This window comes from Coregonus lavaretus (assembly GCF_964263955.1).
Source record: "Coregonus lavaretus genome assembly, chromosome: 5".
In the NCBI taxonomy this organism is placed as follows: Eukaryota; Metazoa; Chordata; class Actinopteri; order Salmoniformes; family Salmonidae; genus Coregonus; species Coregonus lavaretus.
In genome coordinates, this window is record NC_139992.1 from 17,664,382 (window position 1) to 17,680,538 (window position 16,157).

The 16,157-nt window shown below is 44.7% G+C and overlaps 1 protein-coding gene across 1 annotated transcript in view; it reads right to left on the reverse strand.

Annotated features, from left to right (window-relative positions):
* The window catches only part of LOC311129760 (coiled-coil domain-containing protein 141-like), a gene marked incomplete at both ends in the record, with an annotated part of 63,629 nt that overhangs the window by 17,419 nt on the left and 30,053 nt on the right, over positions 1–16,157 (reverse strand). The window contains 9 exons of the mRNA XM_084162188.1: positions 1,203–1,387; positions 1,581–1,712; positions 1,810–1,922; positions 2,142–2,325; positions 2,524–2,721; positions 2,846–2,986; positions 13,145–13,294; positions 14,919–15,080; positions 15,718–15,906. Coding sequence (XP_084018314.1) covers positions 1,203–1,387; positions 1,581–1,712; positions 1,810–1,922; positions 2,142–2,325; positions 2,524–2,721; positions 2,846–2,986; positions 13,145–13,294; positions 14,919–15,080; positions 15,718–15,906 — 1,454 coding nt within the window. The remainder of the gene's footprint in view (positions 1–1,202; positions 1,388–1,580; positions 1,713–1,809; positions 1,923–2,141; positions 2,326–2,523; positions 2,722–2,845; positions 2,987–13,144; positions 13,295–14,918; positions 15,081–15,717; positions 15,907–16,157) is intronic.

Here is a 16,157-nt window from a genome sequence, read left to right on the forward strand (position 1 = left end):
TGGTTTTTGTTCTAGATCGTTTAGTTTCTATGTTGGCCAGGGTGGTTCCCAATCAGAGACAGCTGTAGCTCATTGTCTCTGATTGGGGCCCATACTTAGGCAGCCTTGTGGCATGTTAGGTTGTGGGATCTTGTTCCGTTAAGGTTTTGTGTTAACCTAGGACTTCACGTTTCGTTTGTTGTTTTGTTCGTGTTAAGTACTGAATAAAGTATGTACGTTTATCACGCTGCGCCTTGGTCCGCTTCATCAGTCAACGATCGTGACACTACAAAGATACAGGCGTCCTTCTTAACTCAGTTGCTGGAGAGGAAGGAAACCACTCAGGTTTTCACCATGAGGCCAATGGTGACTTTAAAACAGTTACAGAGTTGAATGGTTGTGATAGGAGAAAAATGAGGATGGATCAACAACATTGTAGTTACTCCACAATACTAACTTAATTGACCGAGTGAAAAGAGGGAAGCCTGTACAGAATAAAAATATTCCAAAACATGTATCCTGTTTGCAGCAAGGCACTAAAGTAATACTGCAAAAATTGTGGCAAAGCAATTAACTTTTTGTCCTGAATACAAAGTGTTATATTTGCCGCAATTACAATAAAACACATTACTGGGTAACACTCTCCATATTTTCAAGCATAGTGGTGGCTGCATCATGTTATGGTTATGCTTGTAATCGTTAAGGACTGGGGAGTTTTTCAGGATAAAAAGAAACGGAAGGGAACTAAGCACAGGCAAAATCCTAGAGGAAAACCTGGTTCAGTCTGCTTTCCACCAGACACTGGGAGATTAATTCACCTTTCAACAGGACAATAACCTAAAGTGCAAGGCTAAATCAACACTGGAGTTACTTACCATGAAGACAGTAAATGTTCCTGAGTGGCCGAGTTACAGTTTTGACTTAAATCTACTTGAAAATCTATGGCAAGACTTAAAAATGGTTGTCTAGCAATGATCAACAACCACGATGTCAATCATGTCTTTAGGAGGCACTGTAACTAGCTTGCTTACAATTTGTGATGAGTGTGTTGTTGCAGAAATAAATATGCCTATGCTCATGGGGATGCCCTTTAAAAAATATATGTTAACACCTGTCCCCTGAAAGGTCTGTGCACGGCCAAATGTGTGTGTGTGTGTGCAAGCATGGGTTGTGAGTGAGTGGAGGATGTACGTGTAGATAGTGGTGGTGGTGGTTGAAGGTACCTGCTCTCTGATAACACTTTGTTGTGATGTTCTGGGTGGAATTTATCTGGTAGGTCCTGGCTCCTTGTTTTGCGGATTTTAGGTTTCTTGCTTCTTGTGTTTTCAATTTTTTTGATGGGTACCTCTTTCCCGTTCATTCCCATGGTTAGTTCAGGAGTGTGTCCAGTTTCTTTCAGCTCAGACTGCTGAAATCATACATTATAATGTTCAATAAATGCAGGAAACCCACATTTCACACAGTATGAGTAAAAAAAAAAGAAATGTGAGACTGAAAATACATATTTTTTTTTTTACAGATTACAGATGTTGTCAGAAGTGGAATCCAAAACCCACGGAAGCTAACAAAATGGTGTACTGTTCCCTTATCAATAAACGTACCACAACAAGAGACTCCTGGGGGTACATCTCAGCTTTCTCTGTTTCTTGGTTAGATTTTTTCTCTTGTTTGTTTTCCTCTTGTATGTCATTATCCAATTCTTTTATTTCAGGCTCCTGCTTCAAAGCCTCAGTCTGCTGAAATTAGAGAAAAATCACATATTTTCAATAGGCATTTTCCATTAAAATGACTGAGGAAAATAACCAGGCAAAAAAGCTTTTTTTATCGTACCTGTAGTTTAGCCTCCAAATCCATCAATCCATTACATAGTTCCTTTATCGATTCCACTATCTCATTGTGTCTGATGACAGTTTTCTCCATATACTTCTTTCCCTCCTCAGCACCTGTACATTAAACACAGTTCATACAGTCCTCAATGCCAGTGTCATGGGCGTAACTTCCACTAAGGACAGGGGTACATGTCCACCCACATTTTGAAATAGCAATAGTACAGTAGGTTATGTAGGCATCATTTTCCTTACCCCACAAAAAGCTGACCCAGACCCTAAAAATTATGTCTAAAGTCAAGATGGTGGTTTATTGTGTGTGGTCTGTTTCCTTACCATGCAGATGGACAGCCAGTTCTGTGATTTGGCTGATCCTCTCCTCTTGCTGGGGCACAGTGGGCCAAACAAACTTCTCAAACTGCTTGTATAGAATAGACACTGCTTCCCTGGTCTTACACTGGGAAGAGTACTTCCCTACTCTCACAATTGTAGCACTTGCTTCATCACACCAGAAGTTATACTGAAATTCAAAAGCAGAAAAATTGTGAGACAACTGCAGCAGATATTAGGCAAACACAAAATAAGCTATATCCAATTCCTTGAGATTTGTGATGATTTTTGACAAGATGTTTGATGATTTTTTTCACAAAATGTTATTTTTCACAATTGGCAAGTAGAGGGTAAACGATTTATCTTCTTAAGTTTTCTCCATCCACACCTCCTCCATAGCTTGCTGCAGCTTTACGCTCATGTCCAGATTCTGCCTGTACTCCTCCACAGTCTTGTCAAAGTCCCCCAGCTGTCTCTGTAGCTCATTCACAGCATCCTCTATCTCTCTGGGGCTACTGCCTATTAGATGCTTCTCTGTGCTGGAAGTCACTTTGACTGTAAATACCTGCATCCGTTTCTGCAATACCTGAATGAAGATAGAAAGAGAAAGAGGTAAACAAAATATACATGACCTAAGAATAATTTCAAAACCATTGAACAGCAGGGGTTGGGGGAATTGTGATTTTTTTTTTCTTTGGGGGGTGTCTCACCTGTAACTTTTCAACAAAAATCTCTATCTGCTGGATTTGGTTTTTCACTGCTTTCAGGTTCCTTGACTTGTCGTTTTTCTTCATATAATTGAACTTCAAGTTGTTGAATTTCTTCTTGAGGTCCTTGAACGACTCTCTCAGCTGAAATGAAAATAATCATGATCTATTAATAACAAATGTTTTCAATCAGAATACAAAACATTTCAATCAGTTAAGACATAAAAGCCTAAAATCATCATAATTCTGTGTTTCTTATCTGCGTTGACATCTAAATCTATTGTAATTCACTCCCTTTGATACAGTTACAGAACATTGAACATGTAACATCTAACAGCACCACCAGAGATATGGAGGAGGGGGAGGGTGGCTGGTTAGTGTATCCTATTTGGCAGGAAAACAGAACAGTGTAGCAGAGCAGGGTTGGATTCAGATTCAGTCAGTGTAGGGATTATTTTGGTGAACTTAATGGCTAAGACTGGAGACGTGATTTATACTGCAGGGCCATTTCTGTCCCAGCCGACGGCTTCTGCAGTGGTGTAGAGTCTCCGAATGGCCAGCTCATGTGTCAGACCAGGACAGCTGCAGCCTAACCAGCCTCCCCCTACATCCAATTTTGGGAACCTCGTATAACTATATTTTTCCCTAGCTGAGATGGGTACATGGGGAGTCTCTGTTTTACTGCAGAGAGAGAGAGAGAGAGAGAGAGAGAGAGAGAGAGAGAGAGAGAGAGAGAGAGAGAGACAAGGCAAGAAGGGCCTTCTATACCATCAAAAGGAACATAAAATTTGACATACCAATTAGGATCTGGCTAAAAATACTTGAATCAGTTATAGAACCCATTACCCTTTATGGTTGTGAGGTCTGGGGTCCGCTCACCAACCAAGAATTCACAAAATGGGACAAACACCAAATTGAGACTCTGCATGCAGAATTCTGCAAAAACATCCTCTGTGTACAACGTAAAACACCAAATAATGCATGCAGAGCAGAATTAGGCCATTAACCCGCTAATTATCAAAATCCAGAAAAGAGCCGTTAAATTCTATAACCACTTAAAAGGAAGCGATTCCCAAACCTTCCATAACAAAGCCATCACCTACAGAGAGATGAACTTGGAGTCCCCTAAGTAAGCTGGTCCTGGGGCTCTGTTCACAAACACAAACAGACCCCACACAGCCCCAGGACAACAACAACAACAACAACACAATTAGACCCAACCAAATCATGAGAAAACAAAAAGAGAATTACTTGACACATTGGAAAGAACAAACAAAAAAACAGAGCAAACTAGAATGCTATTTGGCCCTAAACAGAGAGTACACAGTGGCAGAATACCTGACCACTGTGACTGACCCAAACTTAAGGAAAGCTTTGACTATGTACAGACTCAGTGAGCATAGCCTTGCTATTGATAAAGGCCGCCGTAGGCAGACCTGGCTCTCAAGAGAAGACAGGCTATGTGCACACTGCCCACAAAATGAGGTGGAAACTGAGCTGCACTTCCTAACCTCCTGCCAAATGTATGACCATATTAGAGACACATATTTCCCTCAGATTACAGCGATCCACAAAGAATTCAAAAAACAAACCCAATTTTGATAAACTCCCTTATCTACTGGGTGAAAAACCACAGTGTGCCATCACAGCTGCAAGATTTGTGACCTGTTGCCACAAGAAAAGGGCAACCAGTGAAGAACAAAAACCATTGTAAATACAACCCATATTTATGTTTATTTATTTTCCCATTTGTACTTTAGCTATTTGCACATTGTTACAACACTGTATATATACATAATATGACATTTGAAATGTCTTTATTCTTTTGAAACTTCTGAGTGTAATGTTTATTGTTAATATTTATTGTTTATTTCACTTTTGTTTACTATCTACTTCACTTGCTTTGGCAATGTTAACATACGTTTCCCATGCCAATAAAGCCCTTAAATTGAAATTGAATTGAAATTGAATTGAGAGAGAGAGAGAGAGAGAGAGAGAGAGAGAGAGAGAGAGAGAGAGAGAGAGAGAGAGAGAGAGATAGATAGATAGATAGATAGATAGATAGATAGATAGATAGATAGATAGATAGATAGATAGATAGATAGATAGATAGATAGATAGATAGATAGATAGATAGATAGATAGATAGAGAGAGAGAGAGAGAGAGAGAGAGAGAGAGAGAGAGAGAGAGAGAGAGAGAGAGAGAGAGAGAGAGAGAGAGAGAGAGTTTCAAGAAGGAAACATTAAGGAAAGGCTTTTTGTTGTCCCACGGGACTGTACCATCTCATCAAGTAGCTGGAGTTGGGCTTCCAAAAGCAATTACTGTACAGCTACTGAGCCAGACGCTACGGAGACCTAACTGAGACCTTCTGACCCATTGATAACTAATAGAACCAAATTAAATAACCTTTAAAGAACTATAAGCATACCCATCAAGAAAGACTGTAGATACAGAAGAATAATTGGATTGGTTTTCTAAAAATATTGCGCTATTTCAAGATGACAGATGACAAAGATTCCCACGCATAATAGAAATATACTGTATGTGATCGTATACAAATGTAAGCAAGGTTTGAAATGATTATGATTTATTCAAATATTATATCTGTTTGGGCTTCTTGCGGTCAATTTGCAGTCTAGAATTTATGTTCCGGACCCCTGACCATCCGCTCAAGAAAAACATCGGCCTTTAGTTTGCAGAACCAGAGCAGTATGACTCTTGAGAGCAATAGGCACTAGGAATAGACTGTGCTACTGTAAATTGAGGGTACAGTCTGAGAGCACGATCAGATTTAAATGGAGTCTCACCCCAGCTGATGAGCAGCAGCAACTGCCCCTGCTAATAAAATGCCATCTTGTCTACTCATCCATATTTATAAAAGGCTGTTGGCTAGTCAAATGGACGTCTAAAGTTGACATTTTTTGCATTTTAGCTAAGCCTAAACCTTTTCCTAACCTGCTACGTTAATTATCCTAACCCGCTGCATAAGTTCTCCTAACCTGCTACGAAAAGTCAATCCTGGTCAATTCTGACATAAGCTGTATCCCATCTAGTCAAAACCCACTGACCCCAACAACACATGGCCTGTCTATTTCATGGAAACTTATGGCACAGCAAAGAGAGAAAAAATACCCTTCTTTCAATTTCTTACCATTACTGCTTAATACTTACTTATGTCATTAATATTAATATTAAATACTTAGTCGTTACTATTAAGAATATATTGATCATATCATCTACTTGAATTGTAATTCAATAGAAAGTCATATTTTTTCTGAATGTATCTTCTCATTCTTTATTCATGCACAACATTTTTTTTGTAGACTGGTCTGTAAGATTACATAAGACATGATCGGAGTTAATTCCATTTCAATTCAGTCAATTCAGGAAGTAAACTGAAATTCCATGCTATTTAATAAGGCAATTGAAATTGGAATTTCAGTTTACTGTACTTCTTGAATTGACTGAATTGAAATTATTGTCACCAACTTTGAAATACAGTGCATTAGGAAAGTATTCAGACCCCTTGACTTTTTCCACATTTTGTTACATTACAGCCTTATTCTAAAATGGATTAAATAAAAAATTGTCCTCATCAATCTACGCACAATACCCCATAATGACAGTGCAAAAACAGGTATTTAGACATTTTTGCAAATGTAAAATAACAAATAAAAAATGAATACCTTATTTACATAAATATTCAGACCCTTTGCTATGAGACTAGAAATTGAGCTCAGGTGCATCCTATTTCCATTGATCATCCTTGAGATGTTTCTACAACTTGATTGGAGTCCAACTGTGGTAAATTCAATTAATTGGACATGATTTGAAAAGGCACACACCTGTCTATATAAGGTCACACAGTTGACAGTGCATATCAGAGCAAAAACCAAGCTATGAGGTCGAAGGAATTGTCCGTAGAGCTCTGAAACAGGATTGTGTCGAGACACAGATCTGGAGAAGGGTACCACAAAATGTCTGCAGAATTGAAGGTCCCCAAGAACACAGTGGCCTCCATCATTCTTAAATGGAAGAAGTTTGGAACCACCAAGACTCTTCCTAGAGCTGGCCGCCTGGCCAAACTGAGCAATAACGGGAGAAGGGCCTTGGTCAGGGAGGTGACCAAGAACATGATGGTCACTCTGACAGAGCTCCAGAGTTCCTCTGTGGAGATGGGAGAACCTTCCAGAAGGACAACCCTCTCTGCAGCACTCCACCAATTAGGCCTTTATGGTAGAGCGGCCAGACGGAAGCCACTCCTCAGTAAAAGGCATATGACAGCCCGCTTGGAGTTTGCCAAAAGGCACCTAAAGGACTCTCAGACCATGAGAAACAGGATTCTCTGGTCTGATGTAACCAAGATTGAACTCTTTGGCCTGAATACCAAGCGTCAAGTCTGAAGGAAACCTGGCATCCCTATGGTGAAGCATAGTGGTGGCAGCATCATGCTGTTGGGATGTTGTCGTTTTCAGCGGCAAGGACTGGTCAGGATCGAGGGAACGATGAACGGAACAAAGGACAGAGAGATCCTTGATGAAATCCTGCTCCAGAGCGCTCAGGACCTCAGACTGGAGCGAAGGTTTACCTTCAAACAGGACAACGACCCTAAGCACACAGCCAAGACAACACAGGAGAAGCTTCGGGACAAGTGTCTGAATGTCCTTGAGTGGCCCAGCCAGAGCCCGGACTTGAACCCGATCGAACATCTCTGGAGAGACCTGAAAATAGCTGTGCAGTGACGCTCCCCATCCAACCTTACAGAGGTTGTGAGGATCTGCAGAGAAGAATGTGAGAAACTCCCCAAATACAGGTGTGCCAAGCTTGTGTCATACCAAAGAAGACTCAAGGCTGTAATCGCTGCCAAAGGTGCTTCAACAAAGTACTGAGTAAAGGGTCTGAATACTTATGTAAATGTGATATTTCTGGTTTTCTAAAACCTGTTTTTGCTTTGTCATTATGGGGTATTGTGTGTAGATTAATGAGGGGAAAAAACAATTTAATCCATTTTAGAATACGGCTGTAATGTAACAAAATGTGGAAAAAGTCAAGGGGTCCGAATACTTTCCAAAATGACTGTAACCTTTTAGCAGTGTCTGGTAAATGTCTAGGTGTGTCTAGGTATGCTCAGCCAACTGTATGGTGTCCTTAATATAGTGGGAACGGAGAAGTATGTCAACCTGTATCAGCGACATGGTGGTGTATGAAATACTGTCACATGTATTCCAAGTAATGATCCAAGCAAGGTGATATATTCATGACATATTTACGAGCGCTCTACTTTCTCTAAGGAGGCAACAGCGGCTCCCTCTGCTGGCCAGATGAAATAACCTAACCAGAAAATAATAATTATGCCCTCACTTCTCAAGTGTTGGAAAATGTGTATTATTCAGTAGAAAGGGCCTTTCTAGGGTATGTATAACCAAGCCATGTGAGGTAACAGAAACACCCTAATGAAAACAACATTTTGATTGCAGTTATTAACAATGAAAACTGATATGGTGGTGAATTAATAAGAAATGGACCCAAAAATGTATATAAAAACAGAGCATCTCAAGTTGTATAAACACTTACATACTGACAACATCGTTCACTAGATGGAGGCAGAGGACAAACACATCTTGGCTGTGCCATAAATGGTGTGTTGGAGTAAAAATAGAGTTCCATGAATAGATTTGGAACAGGAAACATGATAAAGAAACTGCTAAAGATGTGTGTGCAAACTTTAGACTAGTACCACCCACAGGCCTACATATGACATGCAGATATAATCATTATTAGGCCAAGGGAATCTCTAATAAATAGGGGATTGAGGCCCTGGTATTGAGGCCTCTTATTTGGGTTGCGCTTCCACAGCTGATATGAGAGGAATCTGCTCTCCTGACTGGAGAAACATGAGACAAATGGCAGAGACAGGAGGATGGAGGGGGAGGGAAAGAGAGAGGGAGGAGAGGGAGGGAATGTCACTTTGAATATAGACCCTCTAGAGACAAGGATCACAGTCTGTCACGCCCTGACTCAGGGGACGCTTATATGTTGAGTCAGGGTGTGTATATTCCTTGTTGTGCTTGTTCTATGTATGAGGATCTAGTATGTCTAGTTCTATGTTGGCCGGTGTGGTTCCCAATCAGAGGCAGCTGTCGCTCGTTGTCTCTGATTGGGGACCATACTTAAGAAGCCTATTGGCACTGTCTAATTGTGGGATCTTGTTCCGTGTAAGGTTTGTTTTCTGTACTACCTTGGACTTCACGTTTCGTTTCGTTTATTGTTTTGTCGTGGTGTTTAATAGTTAAAATAAACATGTATGCATATCACGCTGCGCCTTGGTCTGACCCGTCATTCAACGTTCGTGACAGAAGATCCCACCAAACAAGGACCAAGCAGCGTGCCGAGAAGGAGCAAACGCCTGGGACTCAACAGGAGGTTACATTAGTAGATGTCCTCCTCGGTTGGGGGAGAATTACGGAGGAGGAGGCCGTCCGTTATCGGAAGGCGATGAAGGAGGATGCCCAGGTAGGAGAGGAGAAACGGCGCCAACAGTGCCGACGACGGAGACCCGAGAGGCAACCCCAAGAAAAAATGTTGGGGGGGCACACGGTGTGGACGACGAGGCAGCAGGAGGCCGTGAAAGGGCGGATCTGCAGGTTAGGAGAGGAGGCCACCATGTTACGGGGGCTGTTGGCTCAGAGGGAGCAGGAGTTATTCGGTCAGAGGGAAGCGCTACAGGAGGCTAAAAGGGAGAAGGAAAAAGTAGAGGCACGGCGAGAGGAGCTGGTTAGGCAACAGAAGGAGCCATTCCGGTCCGGCCCGTTTCTGCTCCCCGCACCAAGCCAGTGGTGCGTGTTCCCAGTCCGGCCCGGCCCGTTCCTGCTCCTCGCACCAAGTCAGTGGTGCGCGTCGCCAGTCCGGCCCGGCCTGTTCCTGCTCCTCGCACCAAGCCAGTGGTGCGCGTCGCCAGCCCGGCCCGGCCTGTTCCTGCTCCTCGCACCAAGCCAGTGGTGCGCGTCGCCAGCCCGGCCTGTTCCTGCTCCTCGCACCAAGCCAGTGGTGCGCGTCGCCAGCCCGACCCGGCCTGTTCCTGCTCCTCGCACCAAGCCAGTGGTGCGAGTCGCCAGCCCGGCCCGGCCTGTTCCTGCTCCTCGCACCAAGGCAGTGGTGCGCGTCGCCAGCCCGGCCCGGCCTGTTCCTGCTCCTCGCACCAAGCCAGTGGTGCGCGTCGCCAGTCCGGCCCAGCCTGTTCCTGCTCCTCGCACCAAGCCAGTGGTTTGCGTCGCCAGTCCGGCCCTGCCCGTTCCTGACCCTCGCACCAAGCCAGTGGTGCATGTTCCTAGTCCGGTCCAGCCCGTGCCTGCTCCTCGCACCAGACCAGTGGTGCGTTTGTCCAGTCCGGCACGGCCCGTGCCCGTTCCACCGGTGCCTGGTCCGGCACCGGTCAGCTGTTCCACTCCGGAGCCAGAGCAGTCCGCTCCACCGGTGCCTGATCCAGCTCCGGTCAGCTGCTCCACTCCGGAGCCAGAGCAGTCCGCTCCACCGATGCCTGATCCAGCTCCCGTCAGCTGCGCCACTCCGGAGCCAGAGCAGTCCGCTCCACTGGGGTTTAGTCCAGCTCCGGTCAGCAGCTCCACTCCGGAGCCAGAGCAGTCCGCTCCACCGGTGCCTGATCCAGCTCCGGTCAGCGGCTCCACTCCGGAGCTAGAGCAGTCCGCTCCACCGGTGCCCAGTCCAGCTCCGGTCAGCGGCTCCAGTCCAGACCATGACGTCAGCCCCTCTCCAGGTTCGGGGTCTCCCACACCAGGGTCCAGACAGGGCCTGGCGTATCGTGGGAGGAAGGAGAGGAGAAGCAGCGCGCCGAGGTCCAGACCAGACCAGGGGCGCAACAGGGAGACGGAGAGTGAGAGGTCGTCACGCCCGAGCCGGATCCGCCTTCGAGGCGGAATGCCCACCCGGCCCCTACCCTGTTATGTTTATGTTGTGCGGTCGGTCGGAATCCGCACCTTTGGGGGGGGGGGGGGGGGTACTGTCACGCCCTGACTCAGGGGACGCTTATATGTTGAGTCAGGGTGTGTATATTCCTTGTTGTGCTTGTTCTATGTATGAGGATCTAGTATGTCTAGTTCTATGTTGGCCGGTGTGGTTCCCAATCAGAGGCAGCTGTCGCTCGTTGTCTCTGATTGGGGACCATACTTAAGCAGCCTATTGGCACTCTCTAGTTGTGGGATCTTGTTCCGTGTAAGGTTTGTTTTCTGTACTACCTTGGACTTCACGTTTCGTTTCGTTTATTGTTTTGTCGTGGTGTTTAATAGTTAAAATAAACATGTATGCATATCACGCTGCGCCTTGGTCTGACCCATCATTCAACGAACGTGACACAGTCCTAAAAGCCCCAAGCTTGAGCTCTTGATCTGGTCCCTGTGTTTGATAAATTGAGCTCTTGATCTGGGGCCTGTGTTAGATAAATTGAGCTCTTGATCTGGGGCCTGTGTTAGATAAATTGAGCTCTTGATCTGGGGCCTGTGTTAGATAAATTGAGCTCTTGATCTGGGGCCTGGGTTAGATCAATTGTGTTCTTGATCTGGGGCCTGGGTTGGATAAATTGAGCTCTTGATCTAGGACCTGGGTTAGATCAATTGAGCTCTTGATCTGGGACCTGGGTTAGATAAATTGAGCTCTTGATCTGGGACCTGGGTTAGATAAATTGAACTCTTGATCTGGGGCCTGGGTTAGATACATTGGGGTGCATAACCCTGTTCCTGGAGAGCTACCGTCCTGTAGGTTTTCACTCCAACCCTAATCTAGCGCACCTGATACTAATAATTAGCTGGTTGAATCAGGTTAGCTATAACTCGGGTTGTAGCTCTCCAGGAACAGGATTGGACTTAAAACCTACAGTAGCGTAGCTCTCCAGGAACAGGGTTGAAGTTAAAACCTACGGGAGTGTAGCTCTCCAGGAACAGGGTTTGGAGTTAAAACCTACAGGAGGGTAGCTCTCCAGGAACAGGGTTGGAGTTAAAACCTACAGGAGGGTGGCTCTCCAGGAACAGGGTTGGAGTTAAAACCTACAGGAGGGTAGGTCTCCAGGAACAGGGTTGGAGTTAAAATCTACAGGAGGGTAGCTCTCCAGGAACAGGCTTGGAGTTAAAACTTACAGGAGTGTAGCTCTCCAGGAACAGGGTTGGAGTTAAAACCTACAGGAGTGTAGCTCTCCAGGAACAGGGTTGGAGAGCCCTGACCTACACTAATAGACTAATTGATATAAAGCCAAAGGGTTGTTTCACCGTCCAACCTTAGTGATCTCCTCCTTGAAGCTGTGTGTGTGTGTGTGTGTGTGTGTGTGTGTGTGTGTGTGTGTGTGTGTGTGTGTGTGTGTGTGTGTGTGTGTGTGTGTGTGTGTGTGTGTGTGTGAGCGAGAGAGAGAGAGAGGGTTTGACCTCAGATCAATTGAGCTCTTGATCTGGGACCTGGGTTAGATAAATTGAGCTCTTGATCTGGGACCTGTGTTAGATAAATTGGGGTGCATAACCCTGTTCCTGGAGAGCTACCGTCCTGTAGGTTTTCACTCCAACCCTAATCTAGCACACCTGATACTAATAATTAGCTGGTTGAATCAGGTTAGCTATAACTCGGGTTGTAGCTCTCCAGGAACAGGGTTGGACTTAAAACCTACAGTAGCGTAGCTCTCCAGGAACAGGATTGGAGTTAAAACCTATGGGAGGGTAGCTCTCCAGGAACAGGGTTGGAATTAAAACCTACGGGAGGGTAGCTCTCCAGGAACAGGGTTTGGAGTTAAAACCTACAGGAGGTTAGCTCTCCAGGAACAGGGTTGGAATTAAAACCTATGGGAGGGTAGCTCTCCAGGAACAGGGTTGGAGTTAAAACCTACGGGAGGGTGGCTCTCCAGGAACAGGGTTGGAATTAAAACCTACGGGAGGGTAGCTCTCCAGGAACAGGGTTTGGAGTTAAAACCTACAGGAGGGTAGCTCTCCAGGAACAGGGTTGGAGTTAAAACTTACAGGAGTGTAGCTCTCCAGGAACAGGGTTGGAGAGCCCTGACCTACACTAATAGACTAATTGATATAAAGCCAAAGGGTTGTTTGTCCAACCTTAGTGATCTCCTCCTTGAAGCTGTGTGTGTGTGTGTGTGTGTGTGTGTGTGTGTGTGTGTGTGTGTGTGTGTGTGTGTGTGTGTGTGTGTGTGTGTGTGTGTGTGTGTGTGTGTGTGTGTGTGTGTGTGTGTGTGTGTGTGTGTGTGTGTGTGTGTGTGTGTGTGTGAGCGAGAGAGAGAGAGAGAGAGAGGGTTTCACCTCAGTGATCTCCTCCTTGAAGACACAGTAGTACATGTTGCTGATGAGGCTCTCTTCACACCTGTTGGCCTCAGCACTCCAGTTCACACAGCCTCTCTCCAGTCTCTCCAGACGCTCCTGCAGACGCTGCACAGAGAAACCTGAGGCATGCTGGGATGGCAGGAGAGAAAATGTTTGTATCATAGGATAATGATCAGGAAATGTAACAATCTTCAAAAGTATACTTCTAAACTCAGCAAAAAAAGAAACGTCCCTTTTTCACGACCCTGTCTTTCAAAGATAATTCGTAAAAAATCCAAATAACTTCACAGATCTTCATTGTAAAGGGTTTAAACACTGTTTCACATGCTTGTTCAAGGAACCATAAACAATTAATGAACATGCACCTGTGGAACGGTCGTTAAGACAATAACAGCTTACAGACGGTAGGCAATTAAGGTCACAGTTATGAAAACTTAGGACGCTAAAGAGGCCTTTCTACTGACTCTGAAAAACACCAAAAGGAAGATGCCCAGGGTCCCTGCTCATCTGCGTGAATGTGCCTTAGGTATGCTGCAAGGAGACATGAGGACTGCAGATGTGGCCAGGGCAATAAATTGCAATGGAGACAGGACGGACAGCTGATCGTCCTCGCAGTGGCAGACCACGTGTAACAACACCTGCACAGGATCGGTACATCCGAACATCACACCTGCGGGACAGGTACAGGATGGCAACAACAATTGCCCGAGTTACACCAGGAACGCACAATCCCTCTATCAGTGCTCAGACTGTCCGCAATAGGCTGAGAGCGGCTGGACTGAGGGCTTGTTGGCCTGTTGTAAGGCAGGTCCTCACCAGACATCACCGGCAACAATGTCGCCTATGGGCACAAACCCACCATCGCTGGACCAGACAGGACTGGCAAAAAGTGCTCTTCACTGACGAGTCGCAGTTTTGTCTCACCAGGGGTGATGGTCGGATTCGCGTTTATCGTCGAAGAAATGAGCGTTACATCCTCCTCCATCATGTGGTACCCTTCCTGCAGGCTCATCCTGACATAACCCTCCAGCATGACAATGCCACCAGCCATACTGCTCGTTCTGTACGTGATTTCCTGCAAGACAGGAATGTCAGTGTTCTGCCATGGTGAGCGAAGAATCCGGATCTCAATCCCATTGAGCACGTCTGGGACCTGTTGGATCGGAGTGTGAGGGCTAGGGCCATTCCCCCAAGAAATGTCCAGGAACTTGCAGGTGTCTTGGTGGAAGAATGGGGTAACATCTCACAGCAGGAACTGGCAAATCTGGTGCAGTCCATGAGGAGGAGATGCACTGCAGTACTTATTGCAGCTGGTGGCCACACCAGATACTGACTGTTACTTTTTATTTTGACCCCCCCTTTGTTCAGTGACACATTATACAATTTCTGTTAGTCACATGTCTGTGGAACTTGTTCAGTTTATGTCTCAGTTGTTGAATCTTGTTATGTTCATACAAATATTTACACATGTTAAGTTTGCTGAAAATAAACGCAGTTGACAGTGAGAGGACATTTCTGTTTTTGCTGAGTTTATTTATTATTTAGCATTTCATTGGTATGCATTGTGCCTGTGAAAAAAAAAGTCCAGCACTTGGTGCAAGGGGAGTGCAAACATGCTCTCAGGGTCAAGACAAACAAACAACAGCGGTGAATGATGAGGTGTTGCCTTGCAGTCGCACCGACAGTGTTACTGAGAGATGGCCAACTTGTACAGGTGTCTGACGTGGCTGTGTGTGTGTGTGTGTCTTCTCACCGACTGTTGTACAGTGTTGCTGATATCTCCTCCCAGAGAGATAGCCAGCTTGTATAGGTGTCTGACGTGACTCTGTCTGTCCTGGTGTTGGATCAGCTGGATCTTAGCCTGGCTCGTCTCACTGAACCCCGTCACAGGCTCCAACATTAACAGCTTATCCAGCTGGGGACAAAACAATGAACCAATTAGGAGGCTGTTTATTTATTGCTATGATCCGAATCTATGTGTGTTTAATGATGTTTGCATATCACCAGCTGTTCAAGAATTGATTATAAAATTAGTAAGTAATGAGGTCTATTAGTGTCTTCTGTGTTATCTTGTCTGGGAAACCTGCAAAGCATGCAAAGTATTAATCTCTTATGGTACATTTCTGGCTGAAAAGGTCTGCGAGGAATCTCCAGGGCATCTCTTAACTGATATCCTGTGTTCTTTGGTGTCTACAGAAAAGCTAGATAGGTAAGTAACTCTCTGATAGTTACAATATTTATGTGACATTTCAATCTGAAAATGTCTGTGAAGGGCAGGGAGCTTTGATCTATTCTAAACTGATCCCATGTGTTCTCTCAAACACACAGCAAATATAGTTTTCCATGCCAGACCCAGACACAATGACTCTGAAGAGACTATAGCAAAGATAACACCCTCCCTGATATTTACAGAATGTAAGACTATGGGTGCGTCCCAAATTTCACCCTATTCCCTATATAGTACACCTTATGAGCCCTGGTCAAAAGTAGTGCACTATTCTATTGGGAATAGGGCGGTACACAACACGCACACTTAGACTATGTGTTGTTACCTCGTCATAGAGCTGGTGGAACTTCACGGCCATGTTGAGGACAGACTCATACTCTTTGATTTTATTTTTCACTCTCTGATGAAGGTGAAGCATCTCTGTGACTTTCTCACTCTTCTCTTTGATAGGAATTCCTTTCAGCGCCAACAGTTCTGATGTCTTCACCATGTATTCTACCTCTGCATTCAACTGCTACAGGGGACATACAGTAAATAGAGATATAGTAGAATAATAATGCATATTTACCTATAGGATATCACATAATGGACCTGAACACAAATGTAGGCATGGTGTCATGCTACTTAGAGCCCCTGTAAAGATACTGTATAGATAAGGTAAAGTGTATACTAACTAACTACTAACACAGACTATTGGTACTATTGTAAAAGTATTATACATAATCAGTAATAATAATGTTGTGATTTCTTCTACCTACTGTGTAT